This window comes from Vicia villosa, linkage group LG3 (genome assembly GCF_029867415.1).
Source record: "Vicia villosa cultivar HV-30 ecotype Madison, WI linkage group LG3, Vvil1.0, whole genome shotgun sequence".
NCBI classification, from domain to species: domain Eukaryota; kingdom Viridiplantae; phylum Streptophyta; class Magnoliopsida; order Fabales; family Fabaceae; genus Vicia; species Vicia villosa.
In genome coordinates this window covers 109,887,719-109,904,086 of record NC_081182.1, presented here as the reverse complement: position 1 = coordinate 109,904,086, position 16,368 = coordinate 109,887,719, and the positions used below count along the sequence as shown (strand labels likewise).

The window sequence follows — 16,368 nt, the reverse complement described above, 5'->3', positions numbered from 1 at the left end:
ATACAATTACACTTGGTCATCAAGGTAACACCTTTCAATTGTCATAATTCATCAAGAATATGCATTCACAGCGGAAATAATAAATACTCATGTATTTCATAAATGATCGTGTCTCATACCATAATCATATCTCAATAATAATCCACAAGATAATATAATGTCATATCCAAGATATTTGACACTATGGCCTCTCAACAACAAATAACAAAACATATATGTTCACAAGATAATATCATAATACATATCCAAAACAAAACATGAGTTCAATACTACTAATTACAACTCAGTGTTACATGACCAGAGCATTGACTCACTATCTAAACTCTCAATAAAACTCAGACGCTATCCGGCTAACCTCGCACGAGCTACTAAGCGTCCAAACCTGCACGTTGCCAACAAAGGGTAACATTCAAACAGAAGAGTGAGAATTCAAATCATTATGAAGAAAGTATAATAAAGTACAATGATTTAATTAACAATCATAGGAATTCATCACACCTCACATAATCATGTAAATAGTATTATTCAATATATTTCACATGTTCAAGTATGCAACAAAGTTCAATAGTATAATATTCAAAAGGATTCAATACTATTATTCCAAATATGTACACAAACCATCATTATCACATATTCACATTTATCACCAAATTATGTATACAAACATCACCAAATTCAATTATCACATCTCATACACACATAACAATCACATAATTGCATATATTCAAACATCACATAACACCAATGTGACTCAATGCAAGACATGTGACTCTATGCATGTGGTATCAAATGTGAACCCAATGTTTCACCGTTTTCCGATTCAATATCTAGAATCCAAGCCATGCTTCCGATCCGGACAAGACCAAAGCCCACTAAGCATAAACATATAGCTTACCGCTTCTATATCCATCTCAAGGATCAAGTCATCGCTTCTATTTCAAAGCAAACCATCTCTATCTCAAGGAAAACTATGCTATGAATGTATGTACAATTATCACTAACACATATGCAATTAAGATCATCTCTACCATCTTAACATTCCGCATATCACACTAATTCAACTCTATGAATTATCCACCAATTGTACATATACACATTCATAACGAATATACTATTCACATATATAGGCCAATTATCAAATACGAACACAAATTCCAACTAACACTGGTAATCATACTATCTCATGTTAATTCACATTTGCCAATATATATGAATACACACTTTCACAATCAATCAACTAATCGATAGGATTCATTTCATACGGCTACCCACAGAGAACATTCTCAAAACAACATCATTGACATAGCAATATATTATTCTCAACATCAATATTCAAACCAAAAACACAATTACGGTCAAATTCTCAAAATACCGTAATTTACCAACAAATCGAATAATTAATCCAAGTCCAAATATATTCCAATCAAATAGACTCATTGCAATTAATTCAACTATTAATTTAATCAACCAAATAATATCACACTATATTAATTTCAAACAAACAATTAATTATCACATATCAAAGATTATCATCAAAACCTAATAATCACAAATCATAGAAATTTAGGGGTTTCACCCTAAACATGTCAAAACCTAGAATTTGAAGAACAAAATCCCTAAATGTTAATCTACCCATTGACCCAATCATACTAACCCATAATAATAAGAATTCTCCCCCTTACCTTGGTAAATTTGGACTCTTTCACCATAGCTCTAAGCTTTTCTCCAAAAGAAATCATTTCTAACACCGCAACAAATTTTCTATTCTGTCTCACTTTACTTTTCTTCTTATTTTTATATTATTATTTAAATATACAACATTCTAAGAAATCTAATCTCTAAAGTGTTATTTATTATAATAATTTGTTGTCAATCTTTAAGTGGTTGGTTGGTTGGCTTCTAATGTGACGGACGAAATTTAATTTCTTCCAGTGAAACTTTAACATCAATGTCATCTTCATGTTTTTGCTTTGTGACTTTGTCTTTTTTTCTGAAGAAAAACTAATAGTTGTTTTATGTGATATTTGAATTGTTTATGATGTATTATCAATTATGTAATCTAATAGAGGTATGATTGTCATTCAAAGTACAGCATTTAAAAGATAAAATAGTTTTTAAGGGAGTAAATCGATTGACTCTTAGCATCAATCGATTGATGTAGATTGATGTGATTTCTTTTTGAAAAATTTATTTTTGTAAATTATGACGTTTTGTATAACACCCTAAACCCCACACATAAAATATTGCATAATTTAATTATAAATACAACGACCTATAAGGTGTCACACATAAAAAACACACATCTTGCTCCATAACACGAGTTTCAACATAATAATTCAAGGTCACGCATTTATAATTGAGATGTTTACACGACATCCAACTCATCTGCACTTTAGAAACCACGAAGTTGTTTGAGTGAAGTAGGGACTTTCCGTTCTAAGACAACTTGAATTTTTTATTTATCCATCTTTTCCATTATAAGACAACTTGAATTTTTTATTTATTCATCTCAATCCCTTGACTAGATATGGGGTCCGTATGTTTTTACTTTTTTTAAAAATAATTTTTGTAGTGTTACAAATTTTTGTGTAAAATAATTTTACAAAGAAACTTTTAATAAAAGCTTCAAATGAAAATTTGGTTTGAATAGTTATTCTTAAAATGTGATTGTAGGTATTTCATCTATTTATGGGGAAAAAATTTGGATATCAAAATTTCAAAAAATCACTTAATTTTGAAGCTATTTCAAATAGATTTTCATAAAAATCATTTTTGAAATACAACTTTTTGAAAAAATTGCGATTTGACTAGATTTTGATATTCAATAATGTATGTTTATGTTATAGGATGTAAAAATGAGTGTTTTATTTAAAAAAAAAACGAATATAAAAAAACTTGTAATATTTTAAAAAATAATTTTAAAAAATCTATTTTAAAAAATATAACGAAAAAATTAAAACTGAAACAAATATGTGTATAATCTACTGAGGTAAGAGTGAAACAACATTTGGAGAACTTAACAAATAACTCATGTTGTTGCAGCAGTTCTAGCACAACTTCCAAATGTTCAAGGTGGGGTTGTACACAACACAAGTATATCATCAGAGAAAACCAGCATAAACTTGCATAATTGGTTGCGAAAAATATAATTCATCAGACTTTGAAATGAAGCCGGGGTATTGGTTAACTCAAAAGGCATGACAAGTCATTCATATAAAGCAGTCTTACGACGATCCTCTGGATGGACTTGGATTTGGTGATACCCAGAACACAAATCCAACTTAGAAAAATAAGCGACTCCTAACAATTCGTCTACAAATTCATCCACCGTGGGTATCGGAAAACTATCCTTGATTGTAGTCGCGCTTAGTGCAAGATAATCTGTACAAAAGCTCCATGATCCGTCCTTCTTTTTTACTAACATCACCAGTGAGGATAATGGACTCTCGTGCTGGGTTGAATAATGCCCTCCCTCAATGAGAGGGATTGAATGATCTTGATCTTGAAATTGGGATTGTTCTGGTTATATGACTTGATTACCTTTAAGAGTGATGAAGTTGTTGTTGAGGTAAAATTTAATAGACAACGCATCATAATCTACAATGTGAGGACCCAAAGTCTTGAGCCAAGATGCGCCTAAAACTAAATCAGCGCAAGTGGAGGTTGATTTTGGGAACGGGTTGAAGGAATGGGCAAGAGGGCGTTTGTGGGTCGGGTCACTGAGTGTGGGGTGGGATTGGCGAAAGAATTTGTCAGTTGAGGGTGAGCTTAGTAACTGGGGTGTATTTTTCCTCGAAGAGTTTGGCTAGGATATGGCTTTGGATAATGAGACAGGGTTGAGCTATAACAACACGGCGGATGTCAGGTTTAAGCCCACTCACAAAACAATCCAAAATTGCATCTGGTGAGAGACCCTGGGTGTGATTATCAAGTGTGGTGAAGGTGGAATAATAATCAGAGACAGTGGTGATTTGGGTTAATTTGAGAAGGGTGGGTCTGGGAGATTCATACGGCTACAGTCCATGTTCCAATTCCAAAGCACGGGTGAAAGCTACCCAAGATCTAAAAGGTCTGTTACGAGTAATCATTTGATACCAAGGCGCCATTGTCCAAATGCACATCTGCTATGGTGAGCCGGTGGTTATCCAGCGTAGAATAATAATTAAAGAATTGGTGAGCTTTAAAAATCCAGTTTAATACATCAGTGCCCTCAAATCTTGGAAAATCAAGCTGCATGTTGCGCATCTGGAAAGGTTGCTGCCGAGATGAACCATCGGAGTTCAAGCTACCATTCAAAGCGGAAGAGAGCTGAAAACTGCCGAGTTGGGCCTCGACATGCTCGATTCGCGTCATATCAGCATGACGGTGTTGCATATAGTCGTTATGACGTGCGTCAGCGTCCTCCATCATCTTCTACATTGTGGCGTTGATGCCATTGATTGCAGCTTCCAAACCCTTCATACGAGTATTTCCTGCCATGGAAAGTTCAATGAGAGCACCAAATGTAACAGTGACAAAAATGTGCAAGCAGAAGATTTATAGCATTTTGACGGTAAGATATACCAATATTTAGTTCATGGATCTGCACAAACATTTACCTAGGGGAATATCTATTTGTACATATATTTATTTGTTACTATTAATACAATTATGCATTGTAATATAAAACACTGTTTGGAAATAATATCATGAATGATTGAAGAAGTTGGAAAACTTATATAATATCATAATTTTAAAGAGTTGTGATTATTCTGTTTGCAAACTCCTAACGAGAAAGTATAATTGAAAATTCTTTATTGCATACATAGTTTATTGTATGCAATAAAGAGGTATTTTTTTAGGGAGATGTATTTTTTTTAATTTAACCGTTTATTTGTGACCATTTTTTATAATTTTACCGTTTATTTGTCGATTATTTAATATATGTCGCTTATTTGTTTTTTTTTGTAACAGGAGAGAGAGCCATTGAAAATGGTGAACCACGCCAGGAAGATTTTTAGTCTGTTTAAACTAGCAGCTCAGTGGTTTAACGACCATGTGCTAGGTTCAGGGCTTAGCGGGCTCTGCATGACCGGGTACACCACCATCAGCACCGGCATGCAGGGGGCATTTGTGGAGCGCTGGCACAAGGAGACGTCTTCTTTCCACTTGCCGGTGGGGGAGATGATGATCACCTTGCATGACGTGCAGTGTCTTCTCCACCTGCCCATCAGGGGGCCGCTGTTGCACCACTCCTGGATCCAGAGGGTCGAGGCCAGTCAGTGGATGGCGCTCTATTTGGGCATGGAGCCCGAAGTTGCTGACTTCGAGTGCATCACGACTTCTGGGCCTCATATCCGGTTCACCACACTGAGCCGCTATTTCGAGCACCACCTGGACGCGGCGGCCGATGCCGAGCAGGCGGGTGACGACCTATTCACACAGTACCACCGTGGCTGCGCTCTCCGGTGCTGGTACATGCATGTGGTAGGCGCTGCTTGCTTTGTGGACAAGAGTGCAAGGTACGTCGACGTGACCTACCTCCGCTATTTCATGGACCTGGATACCGTTCACCAGTGGAACTGGGGGTCAGCTACTCTGGCATATCTCTACCAGAAGCTGAATGAGGCCTCCAACTGGAGGACGAGGCAATTGGTTGGATCCTGCACACTGCTTACGGTACGTTTTATTTTAATACATTATCGTATTTATTTATTTATTTATGTTTCGTATTTATTTTTAATACATTATCGTGTTTCTGTTTCAGAGCTGGATCATCTCCTACTTCTCCCGCATCCACGGCTTTCACTTCGATCATGCGTACGTGGACGCGATGCCCAGGGCCGCCAGATACGTTCTCCAGAGGGGGAACGATGCGGTGGGACCATACCGTCTGTACTTGGACCGCATGATGCATGACGACGTCACATGGAGGCCGTTCAGCGACTATGCTCAGATTGTCGCCTTTGACGGCATTGCACTATATTCAGGCTGGTTGGCTTAGGGGACCGACATCATGGTTCGATATCTCCCTGAGCGGTGCATGCGTCAGTTCGGATTCGTGCAGCGGATACCCAGGTCACCCTTTGAGGCTGCTCCCGACACTGTGACCCGAGTGCAGCTCACTACCATATGGGAGGACTGGGAGCATCATGTGGTACCAGAGGAGTACCGTCTCACTCGGGTCACCCAGGACTAGCACAGTGAGGAGGGGTACGTCACATGGTTCTACCGGGTGTCACATCCTCTTCTGAGACCCGACGTTCCCGGCGCTCCTAGGCCAGCACACTAGGAGATCCTAGAGAACCAGTAGGCCGAGGATGATCACGTCATTGATCTCATGCCGATCTGCCAGCGGATAGAGATGCTTGGGCGGGACGCGTTGGATCGAGGTATCGTTCAGCAGGGCGGTCTAGAGGCAGTCGCCGTGATGGAGATGATCGTCACTGATGCGGGCCGTGCGGCGACATACAGGCGGCAGAGGAGGTCTCAGGGAGAGAGGGTTAGGCACACCCAGTAGTGGTCGGGTTTATATATTTTTTGTTATCGGATTGTATTTTTAGCACATTATTATTATTATTTGGATTTGCTTGAGCTTGTATATATTTCTTTTTTTATCATATTAGTATCTTCAACTTTACATGTCGTTTATTTTTTTCCCGGTTTCTTTTAATTAAAAATACGAAACTGTTAACAAAAACATAAAAAAAAAGTCTGTTTCTGCATAATTCGGAAGTGCATTTCCGAAACCCCTCAAAATCTGAAAAAAAAAAGTGTTTTCGGAAGTTCATCTCCGAACACACCCCCCATGAGGTGTTTTCGGATATGAACTTTCGAATTATGGAAATTTTTAAAAAAAATCAATGTTTCGGAAGTTCATTTCCGAAGCAGGGGTATTTTGGGTTTTTCGCTGGGGGTGACCCCCATAGAGAGATGGCTAAAGAAATTTTCAAAAATTATCATTATTGGTTGTTATTGATAGACGTCGATCAAAATTAAATCCTTGTATTTTCTTGTAATTTCGAAAGATATTTCAACGAGATCTTTTGGACAAGATCCATCAAAATCAAATCGAAATGCCTTTTTATTGAACAATAATTGTAAGGTTTTTAGTGTGTTGTTATATATGTGAGATGAATGATCATTGCAATGTGAGTTTTTCTTTCACATCCAGAATATATTAAAAAGAAAAGGTTGTGAGTTGGTTAACAATATAGGAATATGTTAAGCGTATCATCGAAGATAAAGTGTTGCTTCCTGCAAATGAAAAAAATGAGTTTTTATATATTATATTCCTCGATTCTTTCACTAGATCATGAATTATAAAAAATAAACAAATGATTAAATGGTTAAATATGTCAGGGGTCCCTATAAATACGCGACCCTGCAATTTCAATCCCTCTAAAATTTTTCTTCAATGAATGGTCCTCACAAAGTTTTCCGTCTCTAACATTGGTCCCTCCCGTTAATTTCCACTAACGGAGGCTGACGTGGCACGCCAAGTGGAAGACAGTTTGGCAAAAATCTGAAAATGTTTGAAATTGCGGGGGTTTTAAACCTCCTCTAAACTAACAAAAAAAACAAAAACTTTGATTCTAAACTTTTGTTAAACACCTTGCAAATGTTAATGTTCTTCAATTCAATGTTGCAACAAACTTTGACAATAATTTCACAAAGAACATGACCCAAGAACATCACCCCCACCCTCTTCTCGGCGCGAATCCACCCCTGGTGAATGAGAGGAAGAAGATGGTGAGTTGTTTAATGAGAGGAAGAAGATGAGTTGTTGAATTACTAAGCTGATTTATCAAAATTAAATCCAGTTGAATTTGGATGAGCATAATGTTGGTGGTATATTACCAATTTTTCACAGTGCCTAAAAGAAAAAACTTAAATTCTTTTCTCCGTTAAGCATGAGATCCTATATAAGTTGTATCAACATTACTCTCTTAACTGGTTCAATATATACACACCCCTTGTAACATTCTTATTATTATAAACGTAATAGACAAAAAGATTCATGTATATTTATGTTATATGGTACTAGCTAAATGCCACAAGAAAATAGCTGTAAACAACAACAAAATGTTGCATTGAAATCTCCATATGTGTTAAAAAAAAATACAAATTACCAACATATAATAAACCAGAAACCACTATAAATAGAGCATTCCTCAAATATCAAATATCATCATTCATTGAAGGGTTAAATAGTGTTTACCCCCCCTGCCAAATAAGCGATATTCGGTTTTCCCCCTTATTAAAAAAAAATTTAGCCTTGGCCCCTTAACAAATAAAGATTCTCCAGAGGGAAACCTTAATGAGGGAGATTCCATCAGAACAGCCTACGTGTAATGGATCTTCTGGCTTATGTGGCATGGGGGTGACACGGTGGCAGTGTCTTCCTCTATAATTTGGGATTTAGGGTTCACGATGTCATCTCATTCTGATTTTCTTCCATTCTTGCTTCTTCAGGGCCAATCGTGGGTGGGTTTATTCCCAAATATTAGGGTTCATCCTCTCTTCTTGGTTCCAGTTGCTTCATCCTCTCTTCGTTCATACTCTCACCTGTGGAAATGGAAACCAGTAAAAGCATCGGTAGCTGCAATTCCTACACCTCCAACGTGAATTTCAAGATCCCCACCTGTGGATGCAGTCGTCCCATGAAGATGTGGGTAGCTAAGACGTCCAAGAATCGCGGACGGAAATTCTGGAAGTGCAAGAATGCAGGAGTAAGGTTTTAGGTATTTCATTTTTTTGTTAAATGGGTTTACTGAACATTGAATAAGATTGTTGTTTTGTAATTGTTGCAGATGGATCATAGTTGTGATTTTTTTATTTGGGATGACGAAATCAGCAGTTCAGAACATTTATGCAAGGACTGTGAATTGGCAAATATGAAGGTTAAGTTGATGGAAGGAATTCTGGAAAAAACCAAATTGAAGCAGGCTGTTTTGAAGAGAAGCATTTCCCATCTGAAATTGGCATTGTTTATGTCCTGGTTTTTGTTTGGTGTAATGTACACATATATGTAATGAAATGAACTCATATTTGAGACAAAAATGTAACTGACAGTTATATGCAATGTAATGTGTTTTTGTTAACAGAAAAAATGTGACTCATATTTGAGACAATATTGTGATTTAGTATGATTCATTAAATTGTTATAATTTGTTGTAAAATTTGGTTGATAATGTAGCATAAAATTACTTAACAGAAAAAATGGATAACAAAAGGATATCATTACTTAACAGACAAAATGGATAACAAAAGGACAACCATTGTACCAATATTGTACCAAAATACATCATCATTGTACATCCAAAAAAAGCACATAAACAAAATATTGAAGTTCACTAGCATTATACATAACTAGGACTTATACATAATCATGACTTAATAGTTCTTCTTCAATTTCTTCTTCCCACGCCTTGACTCATCATTGTTATCTTCATCAGTCACTGATATTGGTTGTTCAGAGGTAGCACCTGGGCCAGTTATTGGTTTTTTAAACCAGAACAACTTCTGTCTTTCACTTGTCCTCCTCTTGATTGGCTTGGTAGGTGACATCTTTTTCTTACCTCTCCTTTGTGAGGCTCCATCCACAGCAGAGCATTGGGTAGAGTTAAACTCTGGCAGGCTTGAGATCACATCATCAGTAATGTCTCCAAAAAAATCAGTCTGATTTGTCTCAGTTTGAACTCCATCTGTTGCAGCACTTTGGACTGCATCAGTTGCAGCAGTTTGGGCCACTGCAGTTGCACCAGACTCAGCTCCATGAGTTGCATCAGTTTGAACTCCATCAGTTGCAGCACTTTGGGGAACATCAGTTGCACCAGTCTCAGCTCCATGAGTTGCAGCAGTTTGAGCATCCAACTTAACCTTTTTCTACATGAATGAAGAACAGCATTTGTTAATTTCATATACAGGTTGAAAAAACATTTTGAGCTGTGATAGGGAGTAGACATACCTTTCTTTTAAGTGCATTGGGATTCTGAGTTGTGCTTTTGCAAGTTTGAGCATTGTGACCAAATTTGTCACAAATGGTGCACCTATAAGACACACCTGGTAATCTCCTTCTTCTAGCACCTTCTTCTCCACACTCCCTAATCCTTAATTTCTTAGGCCTGCCAGGACCTCTCTTGTACATGGGGGGCATTATTGGATCAGCATCTACCTCAGGCCACATTTCTTCACCATTGATTGGACTTATAGGAAAACTATAACATATGGCATACTTGTCCCTATGATAGCAACTGTCTACAAAATCTTCTGGATTCTGTTGTCTGAAAGATAGAGCAGCAATAGCATGTCTACAAGGGATGCCAACTAGCTCCCAGAAATTACAAGTACAACTTCTCTTAGCAATGTCAACTACAAACTTCTGACCATTATATGAATGATTCACCTCAAATGTCTCATCCATTGCCCAAGTGGGCAACCAATGCCCACTTAGCATGACTTCTTTATCAAGTCTCTTCCTAGGTATTGGCATTACTTTATGAGGCCATTTTTTTAGTTTGGCTGATGAGGCAGAACATCTATTCATCAAGTACAGCCTAATCCACTCACACATGGTCAAAATAGGTTTGTCTCTTACACTTAAAATAGTAGCATTAAATGATTCAGATATGTTATTCATTAGTACATCACATTTAGGGTAAAAGGAAAAAGCATGCTTACACCATGACTTTGGAGGAACACCCATTAACCATGTCCAGGCATCAAGATCTATCAACTTCAATTCATTCATCTTTTGTAACCAGCCTTGGTAGTAAGTGGCTTTTGCAGCCTCCATCATTAGATCTCTAATGAGTGCACCCCCTCCAAATTTTTTCTTGAAATTGGCATATAGATGCCTTAAACAAACCCTGTGCTCAATTCTCTCAAACATCTCTTCAAAGACTGCAACAAGACCCTGCAAGTTGAATTACATTAGTAACACACAACAATAACTATAGAGGTTGACAAAAGTCTCATGAAAACATACCTTTTGTTGGTCTGATATGAACACATATCTGTTGCTCTGGCCCACATCATTCATCAACAGCTCCAAGAACCACTTCCAGCTTTCTTTTGTTTCTGTCTCCACAACCCCAAAAGCAAGTGGAAAATACTGATCATTAGGGTCCCTCCCTACAGCAATTAGCAATTGACCACCATACTTTGTTTTAAGATGGCAGCCATCCACTCCCACAAAGGGCCTACATCCATTAATGAAACCCTTTTTACATCCCTCAAAGCAGAAATAGAAGCAACCAAATCTTGGTGGGATTGTTGGGTTAGGCCTTTCAACCGTTATAGCCAAAGTGTTTCCAGGGCTGGCCCTTAATAACTCTGCAGCATACCTCCTCAATATTGCATATTGCCTATCTGCATCTCCCTCCAACATCTTCTTGGCTATGAGTTTTGCTTTCCAAGCCCTACAAACAGTTATACCTACAGAGTAATTTTGCCTCAGATCTTGTATAATATCAGTGATTCTGACATCTTGTGAGGTCTGCATCTTCTTCAAAACAATCTTAGCCACCCACCTTGAATTTGCAGATTTATTGTCTAAAACCCTAGCACAAGTGTGTTTGTCTACAATGGTTTTTATAGCAAATGTCCTCTTGTGGCCCACTTTGGAGCATAGCATTAAAAACCCACAAGTGGCCCTGCACACCACCCTAACCCTATCACTTTCATTTTTGACAAAAGTAATTTGTCTCCCATTTAATACAGACCATTCACGTATGGCATACCTAAATTCATCTAGGGAGTTGAATTCCATACCCCACTGAAATTTAAAATCCTTATTTAAATGCTCCTTTTTGAACTTTTCAAACTTTTGGACTTTAGCTTTCTCACTGTCAGATAAATCAGGGTCAGAACTTTCCAACTCATCACTAACATATTCATCTTCCTCGCAAGGTTTCTCTTTACTAACACTAACATATTCAGCAACTTTTGGGACCTCTTTCTGTGGTAAACTTATATCTATCCCCTCAAAACCATCAACAAGCGCAGTGGCCCTCTCATCTTCACTATCACCTAGCCCCTCAACCTCTTCTTCATCACTTCCTTCCATCTCACCAACCTCATTAACACACCTAGGAAGTCTTACGGTTGCTCCAATATCTACAACATCATGCTCTATAAAAAGTTCCCCGTCAATTCGATTCACACAGTTATATGTAGCAAAGTCATAACAATCATCATCCTTTCTAATCTGAAAATAATCTTCATATATTTCACGAATTAGAGTCCAGATTCTATATGTCCCTTCACGGTAACCCCAACCCATCACCAACCTATGTATACTATCCAAGGTAAACTCTTCTAAACGGAGTCCCGAAACTAACGACGACATACCTCCTCTATAAATCGTACGACCATCGTTCAGAAACACAAACTCCCCACCATATTGGATAACAGCACTGAACTCATCGTTAAACTGAAATAGAATAATCATACATTACAAAAACCCAGCATTGATACTAATCTTAACTGAAAAAACGAAAGACTAGGTACACATACCTCCTCATCACGAACGGAGGTTCCTCCTTCTTCGTTCTTGTTTGCATGCCTGACTTGCTTCTCCGTCTTGGGCTTTACCGCCTCCTGCTCCTTTTTCTTCCTTTGCTTGGACTGTGACGGCGGTTTGGTGGCCTTTGACGGTGGCGGAGCCTTTTTCTTACACGCACGCTTCTTCTTCCCCATTTCAAGTTTCTAACAATGTTAAACCCTAAAATTGCAAGGGGGATTATGTATATAAGGATGAAGAAATATGAGAAGACACTGCCACCGTGTCACCCCCATGCCACATAAGCCAGAAGATCCATTACACGTAGGCTGTTCTGATGGAATCTCCCTCATTAAGGTTTCCCTCTGGAGAATCTTTATTTGTTAAGGGGCCAAGGCTAAATTTTTTTTTAATGAGGGGGAAAACCGAATATCGCTTATTTGGCAGAGGGTGAACACTATTTAACCCTTCATTGAACTAGGTTATCCTTAGTAACCTCTTATTTTAAACATTCCAAATCATAGAAAATCTCTTCCTCAATTTTAAAACTCCTCACATTAATCATATATGCATTTGTCATAATCCAAATAACATGACCTTGTGATCCAGACACCCTCACATACTTCATAGTATTAAAAGCAAGCAAGGCTGAATTTATAGCTCTTGATGGATAAAGTATTTTATGATTCAGCTACTGTTTTCAAAAAGTTTGTGAGATGTGAAATGGTTGATATAACTATTTCTATCTTTGTAATTCAAGTATGATGCACATAACTAGAAAGGTGGAGAATGAAGAGGTTGCCACCGGCGGAATTGTTGTCTCTGGCGAAGGTTTGTAAGGGATAGAGAGAGCCGAAATTTAAGGGTTGTCAAACTTGTTTGCAAGATATTTGAGAAAAGTTCAGAGCCAATATTTGAGAAAACTTTTTTCTTGGGTTAGTTTAGCGGAGGTTTAAAACCCCCGCAATTTCAAAATCTTTTGATTTTTTCCAAGTTGTCTTCCACGTGGCGTGCCACGTCAGCCTCCGTTAGTTGAAACTAACGGGAGGGATCAATGTTGGAGACGGAAAAGTTTGTGAGGACCATTCATTAAAGAAAAATTTTAGAGGGACTAAAATTGCAGGGTTGCATATTTATAGGGACTAAAAACATATTTAGCCCATGATTAAATATATGAAATGTATGAGCATGGTAAGAGTTTGGGCACTTTATTGCCAGAGCTTACGAGATGTAGCATTGAAATTTACTCATTGCTATTATACCACAAGTCCACATTCCAACTCCAAATATTCCAAAAGATCTTGCCCACATACTTTACTACACTGCAACATTTGCTTAGAAACCTTTAAGAACAATTCAAAAATACCACTAGCCATCAATTATTTTGTAAATCAATCCATTTTGAGAGAAATTTACAAAATATTTATCTGATAAGTGGTAATGTTTAAATATACTAGATTGTTGACCCGTGCGATGCACGGGTATTTTAGAATTGAAACATTATGATATTTATTAAAAGTTGATATTCAGTTTTTAATTAACATGATAAATTATATTATTAGTGTTAATTTATAACAATTACATCACATCAAGACGCTTTTTATTAATATTATTCTATTATATAATGTTATCTTTTATTTACCATAAAAGTTGAATCATTCATAATTTTATTAATATAATAACACAAAATTTTAATATTAATTTTAAGAATTTTTTGATAAAAATTTCTAAAAGTTAAACTTATAGTATTTTGAGGTTAAGTATATAACTTGTGTGTTGCATGATTTTTATTATAATATATTTATAAGAATTTTTTATGTTGAAATATGATTATTATTTTTAAAAAATTTATAACTTTGATAAATTATAATTTTACTAATAAATATGTGAATTTTGTGATGTTTTATGTCACTTGCTTCTTTTTTAATTTTTAAGGATCTTCAAAACATGACAACAATATAATTATAATTAGGTATAAAAACTTTAATAGTTCAATATTATCAAATTTCTCAAAGCAACATTGAAAAACACTTAAAAGAAAATATCAAATTTTCTATCAAACAAATATTTCATTTTTCAATAATTTAATTTTTTTTTTAATTTTTTATAATCTCCTACCTTATATATTAAAATTATTATCATTTGTATAAAATTTTGAAATTTAAATAAAAGAAAAACTATTTAAAGTTTTTTTAATGGCCGAAAATCTACCATACCAAACAAAAGAATAGAGGAAAAATGAAAAGAAAAAGAAAATAAAAAGATTGATTTACCATGATTATATTTTAAACCACATATTTATAACTCTTTTAATCTCTAACATTTTTCATAAAGAATATCGCACATGTCTTTAATATTCTTGCGCATAAAAGCATATACTTCTATATTCTTATTAAAATATTCATTTTTTACACCATCACCATCGAATTTGTCCATTAACATTCTTCAAATAATAAAATCCAAAATAAAATAAAAATAGATTATCTTATTTCTCAACTTAAAGATTATAAAATAAATTAATAATAATTGTATTTTTTTTAGTTTTGTTTTTGTTTGTTGTATAAACAAACTAAAGTTTTTGTGTTTAAGAAGTGTTATAGTCGTAAGTGTATATGATGTTTAATTTTTATTAAAATTGAAAGGATAAGAAGAATTTTAAAACTGGTATCAAAATGAGTATACATTACAAAGGTGTTTTTGATAAGACTTCTACATAATGAATTCTAAAAACTATTTTTTAGATCATTGTTGAAATCAAAAGTATAAGAATAATTTTAAAATTAGAATAAATTTGAATCATATAAAATATAAAGGCGTGACATTTAGTTTCGATATGTGATATTTACTTCAGATGTGCGATATTTAATCATTGGTAATAAGTTGGCTCATACACCGAGAGATCGTGCGCTCAACTCCCACAGATAATGTGAGGATCCCTTGATGGATGATCTGTAAGTACATCTTAAGTGCTCTTTGATCCTTGAGGTTTGTCTTACCATGGTGAACCCCCAAAGTAAAACTCATCTAAACTTTTTCACAACAAAAAAAACTACTATCTATAAAAGTTAATCGATATGAATTTTTATACAAATAAATATGTATATAATTTGTTTAAATATTGTTTAAATGATCTAAATATTAGATTTAAAAACATCAAAATACTTACATGAGGTGCCATTAGCAAATGAATAATCTTTTATTCTGCCACGAAAAAAATTAATATTCAATACACGTATATAAAGTAAGAAAAAGAAGATAAAAATTATCATAAAAATTTGAAAAGTAGCACATAAGTGAAGACATGAAACTAAAGTGTCATATTTATACTCATCTAGAGCAAGTATATCAATAAAAATTATAACAGAAAAATTTATTATTAAAATTTGATATTATTACAGTTATTATGGGAGTAGTTGAAAGATTGTTAAAGTTTTTTTTATAAATATAAATGACAATAATAAATTTTTAAATTGTAACGTTGCAATTCACTAATTTGTTGGTTATATAATTTATAACATACCATTCAATTAAAGTATAAATGTGTTGTTGTATATTATTTAAGTTTATTATAATGAAACGTTTTCATTAATATATTTATTTGTCATAAAATGTATAATAGACCTATAAGTTATGAGAATTAAATGATAATGAAATTATTACATAATTGCCTATTTAATGGTGGTTTTGTTGTATAAAAAAATAATTCATAAATTTAGTATTTATTTATTTATTCATAATTTAAGAAACTATTAAATATTCTAATGATATAGGAGATTTCTCGTATAGAATAATTTTTAGGAGATGTATCAATAGATATTAAATTAAGTTAATAAAAAATTTAGAAATTAAATTAAGAAACCAAAAGCATTATACATACATAGTTA

General features: G+C 35.1%; 1 protein-coding gene across 1 annotated transcript; it reads right to left on the bottom strand.

Annotated features, from left to right (window-relative positions):
* Positions 1 to 9,375: 9,375 nt before the first annotated feature.
* On the bottom strand, positions 9,376 to 12,681 carry LOC131658787 (uncharacterized). The gene is made up of 4 exons (XM_058928043.1): positions 12,499 to 12,681; positions 10,970 to 12,415; positions 9,950 to 10,897; positions 9,376 to 9,867 (listed from the first exon to the last, which is right to left on the bottom strand). Exons 1-4 carry the CDS (start codon positions 12,679 to 12,681, stop codon positions 9,376 to 9,378), a joined length of 3,069 nt encoding a protein of 1,022 aa, XP_058784026.1.
* Between the last annotated feature and the right edge of the window lie 3,687 nt (positions 12,682 to 16,368).

Excerpts from the sequence above, each read along its gene's own strand:
- LOC131658787 (XM_058928043.1), bottom strand. The coding sequence starts at position 12,681 with ATGGGGAAGAAGAAGCGTGCGTGTAAGAAAAAGGCTCCGCCACCGTCA. Across the intron at positions 12,416-12,498 it reads CCTCCGTTCGTGATGAGGAG|TTTAACGATGAGTTCAGTGC; the intron begins GTATGTGTACCT and ends ATTCTATTTCAG. Across the intron at positions 10,898-10,969 it reads TCATATCAGACCAACAAAAG|GGTCTTGTTGCAGTCTTTGA; the intron begins GTATGTTTTCAT and ends TTCAACTTGCAG.